The sequence below is a fragment of the Aythya fuligula genome, chromosome 5 (assembly GCF_009819795.1).
Source record: "Aythya fuligula isolate bAytFul2 chromosome 5, bAytFul2.pri, whole genome shotgun sequence".
NCBI classification, from domain to species: Eukaryota; Metazoa; Chordata; class Aves; order Anseriformes; family Anatidae; genus Aythya; species Aythya fuligula.
The window spans coordinates 48,267,618-48,282,792 of NC_045563.1; the positions used below are offsets into that span (position 1 = coordinate 48,267,618).

General features: G+C 35.4%; 1 protein-coding gene across 1 annotated transcript in view; it reads right to left on the reverse strand.

The window, feature by feature from the left end:
* LOC116489902 (golgin subfamily B member 1-like) overlaps nucleotides 1–15,175 on the reverse strand; it is a 45,914-nt gene that overhangs the window by 8,099 nt on the left and 22,640 nt on the right. Inside the window, exons 18-23 of the mRNA XM_032188643.1 lie at nucleotides 14,474–14,583; nucleotides 14,008–14,176; nucleotides 13,551–13,655; nucleotides 2,680–13,245; nucleotides 2,123–2,274; nucleotides 502–661 (exon numbers count right to left, since the gene is read on the reverse strand). Of these exons, the coding sequence (XP_032044534.1) occupies nucleotides 502–661; nucleotides 2,123–2,274; nucleotides 2,680–13,245; nucleotides 13,551–13,655; nucleotides 14,008–14,176; nucleotides 14,474–14,583 (11,262 nt within the window). The remainder of the gene's footprint in view (nucleotides 1–501; nucleotides 662–2,122; nucleotides 2,275–2,679; nucleotides 13,246–13,550; nucleotides 13,656–14,007; nucleotides 14,177–14,473; nucleotides 14,584–15,175) is intronic.

Consider the following 15,175-nt stretch of genomic DNA (forward strand, 5'->3'; position numbering starts at 1 on the left):
CTCCTGGGATGCTAACTCAACTACTTCCCTGGGCAGCCTGCTCCATTCACAACCCTTTCAGTGAAGAAATTTTTCTGAATATCCAACCTAAACCTCTTGTCCTATCACTTGTTGATTGGGAGAAAGATCAACCCCCGACGTTGCTACAATTTTCTTTGAGGTAGTTGTAGAGAGCAATAAGGTCTCCTCTGAGCCTCCTTTTCTCTAGGCTAAACAATCCCAGCTCCCTCAGCTGCTCCTCACAGGACTAGTTCTCTAGACTCTTCACCAGGTTCATTGCCCTTCTTTGGACGTGCTCCACCTCCTCAATGTCCTTCCTGTAGTGAGATAGTTGTAGTTCACTGATTTGACTGACCCCAGAAGCACTGACATAAAGTTAATGCACCCATTAACATCCCACCCTTCACTATCATATACAATATAGTTTTCATTTAGGAAGTGTGCTGTACAATAAATCAATTGAAGCAGGTTAGTGCTACCTGCCACGTTTTATTTGTTTACCTTGACTGGGTAATTGCCGCTGGTGGAGACTGATTTCTTAACAATCAAGTCTTCTTGCAGCTTCTGTAGTTCTGCAATCTGTCGGTCTTTCTCAGCAACTGTCATTTGACATTGATTTCGCAGTGCCTCAGACTCTGAGAGGAGGAGGCTTTTTTCCGTTCTGAACATAAAATAACAAACCAGCCATTAAATAACAACATACTAGATACAAGTCAATGAGAATGATAAAGTTGTTCTAATTGTTATTTCTAAAATAAATAATAGCAGTTTTTAAGCAAATATATGTAAATATGGTCCATTTTATGAACATTCTCAATGCATATTTCAGTTTGAAGAGGTCTGCTTTAAAAAAAAAAAGAAAGCTTTGAAAGTGATATCATCATGTTTACTTCATTGGATTGGAGACAAGAGTCTACTGTCTTTAAAGATAATATTTCTTAATGCAATACATACTTGAGCTATCTAAAGAATAATGTTGGGCAGCAGAGCAACCCTAGGTTATAGTAGTGTTGAGTGCTGCTCAAGATATACAGTCTATTCCATTTCAAACAATGTAAATTTGAAGAGGAGTGCCTAGACTCAAAATACTATTAAATAAGCAAACATACCACATCTCCAGAAAGTGCTGTCATAATACAAATGAAATTACAAAGGGCATAACATCAATTTAAAATACGCTTTTGAAGTTTAGAAAAATACTTGGAAAAAACTGTCAACCTGTCAAGTCTACTAATTAGTATGTGGTTTGAATTATCTCATGCTAACTTGCTCACATTTGCAAAGAAAAATGTGGGGCTGGCCTTCTGATCTACATCCCCCCTCCACACACACACCCTTCTCTAGTATAAAACAGGTATTATCTGACAGAGGCTTTAATGGCATAAATTGTACTACAGACAGTAAAATACAGTAAGGCACCAGGGATAGTGCCTACTAGCCTGAAATTCAAACAAAATTATTTTCACTGAACTGATGATAACATGTTTTCACACTTCGAATCACCTCCAACTAGTTTAAAACTTGAACAGTCTAGGACAACCAAATATTGATCTGTCTCTACTGAGTGCCACTTAAAAATGCCTACTACCTTCTTTGAACGCAGACCTCATATGGTATTCACAGAAAGGCATCACATTATTCATTTCACACAGATAGTGCAAGATGTGAATAATGTTGAAGTGAACCCTTCAATCTACAAAAATATTGCTCAAATGTGAAATGAAGTTAATTTTCAATATGTAGTTGGCTCACACTTGCAATATTTCAGATGTCTATTAAAAAAAATGGAGAAAACGTTCAGCCATCCCAATGGATACTCTTACTGAGAAGAGAATATGATACCATGCATAGAAATATGATTCTTAAGCTGTGATTTCATATACCCAAGTCACCAGCTGGAGAGAAAACATTCATTCAAGATTGATTGAAATTTTGCATAAACAAAGAGATCACTACAGAAGGTTACAAAGATAAATGGGAAGAAAGAGAACTGTGTAAAGTTGACTGCGAATATTATGGAAATATTCTTCTGGTAGACAATACATAATATTCTGTCAGTTTACTGTCAGGTTGTGAAGACATTGAGGAATTCTAAACAAAATCCACCTGTATTATTTGTTACCTCAATCCAGCAAGCTCACTCTGGTATGATGCAATCTCTCTCTCGGTTTCTGCTTGGAAGGCTTTTGTCTGATGCAATGCCTTCTCCAACTCATCAACCTTGGTCTTCAGTTTTGATATTTCAACAGCTGCAAGGCTGGCTCCTTCTTTAGCCTACATTTAATAAACATGATTAGTGAGCTGGAATGAAAAATATGTGCTTGAAGCTCTATTAGTGTTAGAATTCTAGAACAGAATTATGTTTTTTTGTTTGTTTGTTTGTTTTCCCATTTGCTCTTCTTTAACAGGATAACTACCTTAACTATCAAAATTGTGAGCATGTCTTCTCTAATCATACTATGTTTTCTTGGCACTTGCATAAATCTTGATGTTAAACTTCAGAATCCATAATGTCTCTAAGTATTAAAAAAACACACATTGATGTAGCTATTTAAAACTTACCAATCTTTCCCAATTGATCTGAGGCCTATCCAAATTACTTTTAAAAAAATTTATCTCACCGATGCTGTTGCAAGCAATGGGAAACGAAGCTGTTCCCTGTTTAGTTTCAGAAACTACCTTCTGTTTGCTGAGTTCCTGCAGCAATTTGTCTCGGTCATCCTGAAGACTGGCCATAGCCTTGGAAAACGCTTCAATCTGGTGAACATAATTCCCACACTCAGATGACAGTCTGCTAATCTCCAACTCATGGGTGACTAATGTCCTACAGAGATTTTCAATTTCATCACCAATCTGATGAAGTGTAACCTTAGTTGCAGCATCAAAATGCACCTTATTCAGAAGATCATTTTCTTTGAGCATATTGACAAGATGTGATTTAAAGGAATCCAATTCAGCTTCAAGTTCGTCTCCTTTCTTTTTTTCGGACTTGAGTTCTGATGTGTATTTGCTCTGAAGTATCTTTAAGTCCTCTATTATCCTATCTCTGTCATTTTGTAGAGCAGTCATTGCTTTCCCAAAGGCCTCATTTTGGGATCTCAGCTCTCTATTCTGAGATTGAATTTCTAGTATCACCTCCTTTAAAGCATCAGGTTCATCTCCATGCTCAGGTGTCAAAAGAGTGTTACTGTATTCCCCATCTGCATTTCTGCCCACTGATTTCTGGACTTCCTGAATCCTCTTCTGAAGTTTTGCTCCATACAGTCCATCAGATACACATTCTTTTTTCTGAATACTACCACTAGTTAACAATTTCTCTCCAGATTCAGAAACAAGTTTCTCCTTGTTTAATGATGCAATTAAAGATTCTAAATCATTTACTTTAGACACTAATTTTTTATTTTCATGTTCCAGAGATATAGCAGTGTCTATTTGCAGTTGATTGGATAGTTGCATGTCTTTTATTTGCTTTTGAAGATCGTATTTTTCTTTTTCAAGGCCTTTAATAAAATCCAATTTCTGTTTAAGTAAGTCTTTCAGTTGATGATCTTTCAGAGATAAAACTTGGTTAAGATCTTCCCTATACTTAATTAGCTGTGCACTTAACATTGCATTTTCAGAATGAAGATCGTCTATCTGATTGAGAAGTATCCTTAATTCTTGTTTCAAAGCATTATTTTCACTTGCATTGCCAACTATAAGACTGTCCCGCTCATGTAAGACAGTTTGGTGAAGATGTTCCAACTCTTTGTATTTAGAAAAAAGATCATCCCGATCATTCTGAAGAGATGACATTGATTTTTTAAAAGCATCTATTTCACTGGCAATTGCAGCCTTATCTTGATCTGCTTTATCTGCTTTCATCTGGAGATTTCTTAGTTCATTTTCCATCCTCTGACAGGACTCCTCAGATTGTTCTCTCTCCCTCTGCAGAGACCTTAACTGAAGTTCATATTCTTTGATCTGTTGTCTATGTTGAGTCTGTACCTGAACCAGATAGTCAGAAATTTCATCACCTTTTGAAGAAATAAGTAAAGAAATTTCTTTATCTTTATTATTTAGCATGATTTTCATTTGCTCAGAAATGGTAATCTGCTTTTCCAATTCAGCATTAATTTTTTCCTTTTCAGCTAGAAGCTGTTGCAATTCTTGTTCTTGTCTTGTAAAATTACTTTCCAGTGCTTTTATCTCTCTTCCTGCACTTTTACTATTCTCTATGAGATGATTAAGAGAATTATTTTCTTTAAGGAGTGCTTGCAAAGCTTCTTCTTTTGACTGAAGAGCACTTTCCAATTCTTGCTGCCTGTTAAAAAAAGAGGTATTCTCTTCTTTTATTTTGCAGAGCTCTTCATGCCGTTGTGTATCAGCAGATTTTTGCCTCAAGTACAGTTCATCCTTTGTTTCCTCTACCACAGAATATTTGATATTCAGTTCTTGAATCTGAGTCATTTTGTCTTTCAGTTCATCTTGTAAAGACATTATCCTTTTATTACTGTCTTCTATCTGTTTCTCTTTACTTTGGATGGCCTCTTTGAACTGCATTTCCCAGGTCTTCATTTCCGTGATTACCCTATCCCGGTCATTTTGAAGAGAGGACATACACTTTGCAAAAGCAGCTAATCGTGCCAAAGCTGCATTCAAATCTGCCTGAAGTTTCTTGTTTTGAGAATCCTTAAAGTTAACTTCCTCTTGCAATTCACGAATCTCACTAACTGCCCTGTCTTTTTCTCTCTGAAGGGCACTATGTCTTTCCTCCAGGTTCAAAAACTCTCTTTTGTGAACCGATTTTGATTGTTGAAGATTAAGTTCCAGTTCTGTCACATGTTCTCTCTTTTGGATTTGTAGTTCATCTTCTTTCTTCTTAAGTTCTTTTCTCCAATTTAGATTCTCGGCTGTAAGCCTGTCCACTTCATTCTTTGACTGATCCAACAAGCTCACCTGTGAAGAAAGCTTTTCATTGAGATGGTTTATTTCTTCATTTGATTTGGCAAGCTTTTCCGACATATTAGTTAAGTCCTTTTCAAATTTCTCACTTTTTGACTGTGACAGTTTCACAGATCTTTCCAAATCCAGGATCAACTCCTGGAGTTTTATAGAATCCTTTTGCAAATGGTTGATCTCTTGCTGTTTCTCCTTTAAGAGTTCTTGTAATTCTTTTGTTTTGTTTTTACTTCCACTATTATCTCTCTGGGCACATTTCACCTTCTCCTCAAACACTTTTACAAGGTGTAACTGCTGTTCTTCTTTTTCTCTAATCACGTTACATTTTTCTGCCTTTAAGTCTTCCAGTTGCTGTAACAGCAAGTTATTCTGCATCTGTACTGATTTCACTCTATCAGTAAGATGATCAATTTTTTTAATGTGATTAAGCAATTCTGTTTCAAGAAATTCTCTCTCATTCTTTACTTTGTAAGAACTTTCTTGTACATTTTCTAATTCCTCTTGTAACAGACATTTATCATCCTCTAAAATCTTAACTTTTTCATTTAGACTAACAATTTCTTGGTTAAGACTTTTACATTCCATGTCCAGCTTTGTGATACAATGATTTTTATAATCCAAAGATTTTTCAGTTTCTTTCACTTTTTCTGAAATTAATTTTCTTTCTTGTTCTAGGACAAGCACATCTTGTTCTTTTTCAGAGAGCTTATCCTTTAACATGTTAATGTCCTTTAACAACGATTCATTCTCATACAATGCATCAGTCATTTTAGATTGCATATCATTTTGGTATGTTTCCATTTGACCTTGAAGGTCTTCCAGAGCTGCTTTAGTTACACTGATGTTATTATGGAGAATGTCATTTTCATTCTGAATATTCTCTAAAGTCTGCTTTAAACTTTCAGAAGTTTGCTTCAGCTGCTCGTTTTCCTCTGTCAGCTGATGATTCTGCTGAGTGAGCTCCTGAAGACGATCCTTGTGTTCTTTTATCCTCGCCTCTTGCTCACGTATCTGCCTTTTTGCTTTACTTTGTAATTCATCAACTTCCAATTTCTTGGATTCACTGAGTTGTTTCAGTTGGTCCTTAATAACATTATTTTCATCAATGAGGTTTTGAAAACGCTTCTCAAGAGCCTCCTTCTCAGATTCTCCTTCTTTGAGTCTTTGAATAGCCTCTTGCTTCTCTTTTCTAGTGGCATCAATAACTTGCCTCATATCTGCTATTTTACTACTGATATTCTCGTAAGCCTGAAGGAGCGATTCATACTCTTGCTTTAATTCACTATGTTTAGCCTTCCATCCTGTTAATTCAACTGTCTGAGAATCTTTTAAGGTATTTAGCTGGAAAGAGAAGGCCTCTTTTTCCTGAACTATAGTCTCCATGGTAGATTTAAGACTTTCACATGCAGCAGTGAGGTTTTCATTTTCAGTCAACAGTCTAGCATTTTCAGAAACAAGGCTCTCCTCTTCAGATACTGGAGAAACAGTATTCAAACTTTGCTTTTCTCTACCAACCTCTAACAACAATTGTTCAAGTGTACCTGTCTTGTTCACCAGTTCCTCCCTTTCTAATATCAGCTTATCAATCTGGTCTTTTAGACATCTATTTTCTCTCAGGGCCTCTTTCCGTGATATTAAAGCTGCTTGTAATTTTCTCTGAAGGCGGTCTTCTCTAGGCCTCTCCTCTGCTGTAGTTCTTTGCTCTTGTGGTTTAGAATTATTTACATTTACAGTTTTTACCAGTGGCTCTTGACCTATTTGCATTTCTTTCTGGATTTGATATTCTGTTGTTTCTTTCAGTTTAGTTTTCCCAGAGTAATCAGTCTCTGATAGTTGAAAACAAGTGCTTTTACTTTGCAATTTTCCTTGAAGCGAATTGCTTTCTAAACAGAACTCTTTCTGTTCCTTTTCAGTATCATTTTCTTCCTTAAACTCTTTGCATGACACCACAGGACTACTTATCTCAGCCTTCTCATGTAGTATACATAGCTCTCTCAGAAGCTTTTCGTTTTCTTCACTGAAATGGTTTACCTCACTTTTCATATTAATTAGCTCCAAATTGGACTTCTCTATACAACTAAGAAGCTCTTCTTTTTCGCTCTTCATTTCTTCCAATGCCACTTTATAACGGTGGGCTTCTTCTTGGCCCTCCTTTATAGCTTCCTTTAATAATTCCTTTTCCAGATCAAGTTTCTCTCTGAAATCCTTAAGTGAAGAATGCAATGCTTCTATTTCCTCATTCTTTTCTGCAACCTCCTTCTTAGCTTTCATTCTCAATCTGTGCATTTTCTCCTGACTCATCTTGTAATCCTCTTCATTTTTTTTAATAAGTGTTTCTTTCTCATTATTGACATGTTCAAGCATTGCCTTAATGTCTACAACTTCAGCCGCGTATGCTTTCAGCTTTTTCTTTAGCTGCTTTAAGTCCTCCAACAAACTGTCCCTATATTGCTCCTGGTACTGTTCCTGCTGTCTCACAGAGTTTAAGTCAACTTTAAGAGTTTCTTCTCTTTCCCCAACGAATTCAACTAATATTTTTCTCAACTCTTCCTTTAACATGTCTGTTTCTTCCTGAATCTTTGCATAATTACTTCTTAGTTCTTCTAATTCAGTCTCTTTCCTTGTTACTGAAGTTACTACGTTTTCTGACTCTTTCAAGGATGCAATCTGAACCTTGCTTCTTGATTTTTCTGATTCCAAACTCTTCACATCAGTTTCTTCACATTTTCCCAAAAGCTCCCCCTGTAAGGTTTCTTTTTCCCTTTTTAATTGATTCATAATATTAATTTCACTGTTGGAGTCCAAACATTTCTTATGGTCCCCAGCACTTAAATTGGTCTCTTCAGAATTGTAATTTTTCAATAATTCTTCCCTCTGAACTTCAGACTTCACCTTTTCAAGAGCTATAAAGAGCTGAGAACGTTCCTCTTCATATGCACTTACTTTTTCATCAAGCACAGATTGTAGGTGAGCAAGCATGCAGTCCTTTTCTTCTAAAGATTTTAGGTTCTGTTCACATATATTTTGTTTTTCAGCAATAACATCAGTTAGTCTTGCAATACTGGTCTCAAGTTGCTCTAAATGAGAGGCCTTTGCAGACAACATTTCATTTAAATCACTTATTTTGGCATCTTTTTCTAAAAGTTCTTGCTTCAAAGTTCCAAGATTAGACTCAAAATCATTATTTTGTACTTCAACTAGTTTCAGCTTGTCTGTTAACTCAGTAACTTTCTTCAACAACTCCTCTGATTTTTTTTGCTCTTTTTCTATTTCTTCCTGTCCACTCTTTTCTAGTTTTCCAACTTTTTGCATTAGATCCCTTCTTACTATCAGTGCTGCTTGAAGTTTCTTTTTCAGATTCTCTTTTTCCTTGCCAAGTTTCTCAAGATTAAACTGCATCTCCCCTTTTTCTTTCATTAAATCTTTAACAACAGCTTCTCTATCGCTTAACATAACTTGACTACATTCCAGTTCTCTCTTACAATCCCCAAGTTCCTGCAGTACTCTATTTAGTTCTTCTACAGAACTATTATGAACAGCTTCCAGATCCTGCAGCTTGCGATTTAATGTATTCCTCTCTTCTGAAAAATTCAGCATTTCATTTGACAATGATTCCATGACCTGGGCAACAGAGCAGTCCTTTTCTTTCAGCTGCTGGCTTAGACCAGAAATTAAATCCTTTTGCTGATTTACCTGTGAAGTTAAGTTTTCTATGAGTTGATCTTTTTTTCCCATTTCTTCAAGAAAACTTGCTACTTTTTTACCTTCAACATTCAATTTTTCTTGACTGGTTCTTACTATTTCTTCTGATTTATTTATTTTGTCCTGAAGAAATTCAACCTGCTTGTTCATTTCTGCAAATGATTCCTCTCTTTCTTTCAAAAGAGACTGTTGCTTACATAATGTTTCCTTGACAGTGACCATTTCTTGTGATAGGCATTCAATTTCAGATTCATAGGTACCCTTCATTTTTTCAATATCACTCTGCAGCAACTCCTTCTCTTTCTCAAGTAATCGCATGCTTTTTAATTCATCTTTTATGATATCTATTTCCTTCTGTTTTTCTAAAAGAATCAGTTGCAATTGTTCTCCTTCTGCTTCTTTGCTCAAAATAGTAGTTATCAGAGTGGAGAATTTTTCCAACTGAATTTTACTATCAGTTAGCTGCAGTTGGGAATCTGAAGTCTGTGCATTCTCTTCTTTATACAAAAGCTTACTATTAAGTAATGGAGATAGGGTTTGAGTTAATTCCTCTTTGGAAAGATCCAGCTCTTGCTGTAAAGACTGGATTTTGTTATCCTTTGATTTCATTTCACTTTCTAAACTGCTCAAATGCTCAGTAAGATTTTTATTTTGTAAAGTTGCCCTATCGAGTTCTGTCACCCATTTGTTTTCTGACTCAAGTAGATTTTGTTCTAGAGTTTTAAATTTAAGTTCTAACTTAGAAAGTTCTTCACCCTTCGCACTAACCTGCATCTGTAACTTCTCTTTTTCAGTCTTCATCTGCAGTTTGACAGCATCTATCTGCATTCTTGAATAATTCTCACTGGTTTCTAGTTTTTCATTAATTTCTTGGAGCTCTTCCAATTTCTTTTGCAAATGATTTTGAGATGCAGTAAGCTGTGTGTTTTCAGCCATCAGTTTATCAGCATCTTCTTGTAACATATTTTTTTCTTTCTGTAAAGATTCTACCTGGCTTTGCAGATTACCTATTAAAAGCGCATTGTCGTGGCTGTCTTGAGATGATTTGGAATTTACATTCGTCAGCTCTAACTTTAAACATGCTATGTTATCTGCCTGTTCACTGCACGTCACACGCAGGGACTCCACAGCCAATTCTTTTTGCTGTAAATCTTGTTCCCATGTACTTATTTGGTCTAGTGCTTTTTGGTATTCATTTTTTACAGTCTCAAGCTCAACTGTCAAAGAATCGATTTTTTTCTGATTAATATTAAAGTCTTCATTCTTTTCCTGAAATTCCTTAGTAAGATTTTTCATGGCTGCATCACTTTTCTCTAATTCTTCTCTGAGAACCGCAATCTCACTAGAAAGAATATTAATGTTGCTATCTGCCAACTGTATACTTGTATCTTTCTCCTTCACAGAATTAAGCAGTCCAGCAATAACTTCTTCTTTTTTATTAAGAGCTGCATCGAACTCAGTTTTTAGTTCATACTGTGCTTCAATTTTTTCCTGAAGAGAAACCAAAGCATTCTCTTTTTCATGGACTAGTTCTTTAGATTTTTGTAGTTCTTTTGTTAGGTCGTGTACCTGACTTGTGAGTTGGGAAATTAAATTTATATTCTCTTCATCTTTCTTTGCTTTCTCCTTCAGAGTTTTGAGGAGACTTTTATTTTCTACAAGAGACGATTCCTTTTCTGACAATGAACGATCCATCTCAATTATTACATTCTTCTGATGTTGTAACTCTTTTTGTAAATTCAATTTCACATCCTCCAGCTCCACCACCTGTTTCTTTAATACCTCACATTCATTCTCTTTTTCTTGAATTTGCAGCTTTAAACTCTCACTAAACAATGACATACTATTGACAGTTGAATCTTTTTCTGAAACAAGTGCTTTTAATTGTTCTGCTTCTGAAGTTAAAAGCTCTAACTGCTTCTGCTGCAAAACAGATGATTCCTGTACATCAGAAAGATGTGCTTTTAAACTGACATACTCATCTGACTTTTGTTTTAAAGATTCATCCTTCTGTGTAATTGAATCATTTAACTGTGCTGTTTTTTCTGTCACATTTCTAAGCTGATATTGAAGGTCAGAAATAACCTCCATATTCTCAGACAGTTGAACCCTAAGTACATCAGACTCTTCAGATTTATCTTTTAATAACTTTAATTCTTGGGCTTGTCTCTTACATTCATTTTCTTTTTCCTGCATTGCTTGCCTAAGCTGACTGATTTCAAAACCTAGGGTTTGTATTTGGTTTTGCAGATCTGAAACAATTTGCAAATATTGCCCTTCTCCTGCCATTTTACTATCTTTCATTTGCTGTATCAAAACATCTTTTTCAGAAATTAGAGTTTCTTTTTCTTCTAAGACAGTTCTTAAGTCTTCTTTCTCAATCACTAGGCCATCAATTTGGTCCTTCAGAGCCAAAATATTATGACTTTGTTGGGACAAGTGTGAAGTTAAAGCAGCTACTTCATCTGACTTTTTCATTGCCATAGCATTTACTGTTTCAATGTCTACTTTCAATTTTTCATTTTCTAGAGCTGCTGTGTGTGCTTGTTGCCTCGCTGAAGTAACTTCAGACTGCTGCTGCACCAACTGTGACTGAAGAACTTGAAATTCACATGACTTCTCGCTCAGTAAGTTTGAAAGGTCTTCCTTTTCATTCTTAAGCACAGCCACTTCTTTGCTTAATAGTTGTAGCTGATTATTTAACACTCTGCTTTCTTCAATTTTGTCTGAAACTTGCTTATGAAGTTTTTCGAGTTCTGAACCCTGACTTTTTACAGTCAGGTTTCTTTCCTCTACCCACTGAGATAACTTTGTTTTTTCTTCCTTAAGATTTTTAATCTCATCCTGCAACTCCACAACATAATTTTTACTGTCTTCCATTTCCTTATGTAATGAATCATTTTGAAGGATTTTTTCTTCTAGACACCTGCTCTTAGCTTCAATATCCAAAGTTAAGCTTTGAACTTGTTCCTGCAGTAGTAAATTCTTTTCCTTACTATGGCTGAGCTCTTGGATTAGGGTACCGCATTCAGATAACTTACTATTTATCATTTCTTCTTTCTTTATCTCATTGTCTTTGGCATCCTTCAGTTGAATGAGAAGTGATTGCATTTGTTCATGCAACTGTTGTGCCTGTTCCTTGCTTTCAAACAATTGATCAGCTAACACATTACATTCCTTTGTTTTCTTCTGCAGCTGTTCTGCAACTGAATTTTCTTTTTGCTCTGCAAGTACTGAAAGTTGTTCAATCTCTTTTGCCAGAGTGTTTTTATCACAATTTAGTACTGAAACAGTTTTTTGGTACTCGGCAGTGCTAACAGATAATTTGTTCTCTATTTCTGCCACAGCCTGGATTTTCTTTAACAATTCACACTCTTTTACATCCAGGAGTTTGGACAAATTCTCATTTTCACTGATCAACTGTTGCTTCTCTTTTTCCATTACATCTATACTTTTTTTCAGTTGTTCATTTGTTTTTATTTGCTCTGCCAGTTCTTCTTCTTTCCCCTCAAGATCTGCCTGCAATTGCTTATTAGCTGAAGCTTTCTCTTGTGTCTCTATTTCCATCTTGTTAATTTGTTTATGTATTTCACTTAATTGGTTATTAAGCTCTTTGCAACATGTCTCTTTGGCTTTCAGATCTCCAGTTAATTTAAGTTTAGTCTCTTCATTTTGTTGCTCCAAAAACCCAAGCTTCTTATCTAATGAAATAATGATCTCTTGTTTCTCTTGTAATTCTTTTTTAATTGTTTCCTGATGTTCAGTATGTTCTGTAAGCTTCTGACACAACTGAGCTAACTCTTCATCTTTTTTAGCATCTTCCAAAACTAGTTTGTTGTATAAATCTTTAATTGATTTTAACTCGTTTTCAAGTGTCTGTTCTTTACTCTCTTTCTCTTTAAGCAAACTGTTCCATTTTTCTTTTAGTGTGTTGCTTTCCTCAATCTGAGATTTCAAATATTCAGTTTCTTTTCTTTGTTTATTCTCAGTTTCTTGTAGCTTTTCAGATGATTTGCTAATTTGTTCTTTCAGTAAAGTAATTTGTGACTCACACTCCATAAGATTGTTATGGTATGTAACATTGCTGGCCTTGATCTCGGAACGAAGATCCTTAATTGTAATGCTGTTCTCACTGATTTGTCTTATTAATTCCTCATTTTCTTTGGTTTTAGCTTCATTCTCAACTCTAACTCTTTCTAGCTCTAGTCTCATTGTATTACTCTGCTCAGAAAGGACAGATATCTTCACACTTGCATCTCTGACATCAGCTGTTTGTACTTCTTTCAGTACATGAGCTTCCCTTTCAGCCTTTGATAAAGCTTCTTCCATCCCTCTTATTTCTTCCTCTTTGCATTGCACTTGCTGCTTCAGGATAACAACCTGTTCAGAATATTCTGTCATATTCAAAGATAAGGCAGATATTTCCCTCTCTTTTTCTGCCAGTGATTCTTTAAGATTATCAATTTCTCTTTCGCGTTTCTGGAGATCTTGAATTAGTTGAGATCTTTCCTCTAAATGGCTTGTATTCAGTTTGTCAAGCTCTTCATTTGTCTGCTCCAGATCTAGCTGCATCGATTCCACCATGCCGTCTTGTTTCAAAGTCTAAATATTAAGAAAAGAGCGTTACAATAATACTTCAAACATATGTTTGAAGGCAAATGGAAGACACACTCCATATGCAGACCTACTGCTTAAACTAATCCATCTCTCACGCTTGACCCTTAATCTAATTACCTGCCCAACCGTACAGTCACAAGATCATGATGTTGTATTTTAGACTGTTTAAGCATACAGGAAGGTCAGTGTATGAAATTTGAAGCAACTAATGCTTTTTTTTTTTTTGCTGACATCTAAATGGACAACATCGAATAAACAGAAAAGTTCTTTTCATCATTTTAATGAGTTACCTTTTCCTTCAGTGTAGCAACTTTTTCTGTTAGGTCACTGATGATTGTTTTCTGCTCAGTGTTCTCCACTTCATACACGTTGCATTTCTTTAAGACTTCATTCAGCTTAGTATTAAAAATAGAAATCAACATCAAGAAGCATATAGAATTGTACTAATAACATGACACTAGAGTTACACTACTAAGCCTAAGTGGACTGTATACATTGAAACTAACACAGACAACATATGACCCCAATAAAACAGCAACACTCATGTAAAGCTCTGGGCTGGGTCTAAGAAGCCCTTACACCCAGCTTTACACAAAGTAATTACATGATGTGAACAAAACTGAAACAAGACAACCAAAGTCTTTGGGTAGGAAAACAGCAATATTGTTTCTGGGATGCAAATTAAAAGTTATGACGAATGCTCACCAGTTCTACTAAAGTAAATAGTATTTAATAACTTTAACTTACCTTTTGTTCAGTATGCACAAACTTTTCACCAAGCTCTTTGTTCAGCAGATCCTTTTCTTGAAGCAGTTTTGTCAAAGCTTCAATTTGTTCTAGTTTTTCTGTCATGTTTAGCAGCTTTTGTTCTTTTTCTCCAAGTGAAGTTTCAAGGAAGCTATTTCTGTCACTTAATCTAAGAAAATACATACATAGACCTTTGATAATCAAATTCCATTTTGAAAAGAAAGTTTTCTTTAAGCTTTCTAAAGGTTTATTAACCCCCCAAAACTAGGTTCCTAAAATAATAATCATTTCTACACTTTCCATGTAAACTACCAAGTCCAAAAACATCATGACTGTAAAGAGAAGCAAGAATTAAGTAACTCAATTTCACATGTTTTAACAGAATATAATTCTTGCCCGTTAGAAGCTTAATCTTACAGCAAAGAATACTAATCCTGTATGGAGCTATAAAGAATTTTTATTTTACCCTTTTAGCTGCTCATTCAAGCCAGAGATCAGCATTTGATGCTTTTCAGCATCTCGAATTTGTTGGTTGCGTAATTGGGTGAGTTGAGTTTGCAAACGTTCATTTTCATTCTGCAACAAAACAATAAACAAGAGGATTATTGTGCACAAATGTCCAGAATAGTGTAAGAGAAATAGATTCCTGAAAATCTGACTCAATAGGAGATTTACATCCTACACAGTAAGAGAAACTGTTAGCATATATGAGAGACTGAGATGGTATATCAGTGCAAAATACAACACTAATGACACAAGTTCAAGTAGATGCAACCCACCTTCCAGAAATACCTCCTTCGGTGATGCATGAACTCAAGGATCATTGCTTCATATGCAAAGCAGAACACACACACACACACACTGTGTTAAGGCAGCTTACTTATCTTAACAGGGGAAGCTACTGCTCTGAAAAAAATACTTCTCTCATTGGTTTGAGAACAATACTAAATTTCCAATTTTTTGGCGTATTTTTTCAGGCTGACGGAATGCAAAAAATCTGTAAGATACAGATTAGTATACGAGGAATTGTGAAGAAAAAGAAAGCAAGCTTCATTCACACAGTTGACCTCCTATTCTAGACAGATACACTGCACCAATTCAAGAACAAATCCACAAAAATATCTAAAAGCAACCAAAAAACAAAAGTAGAACACATATCCAGAACCAA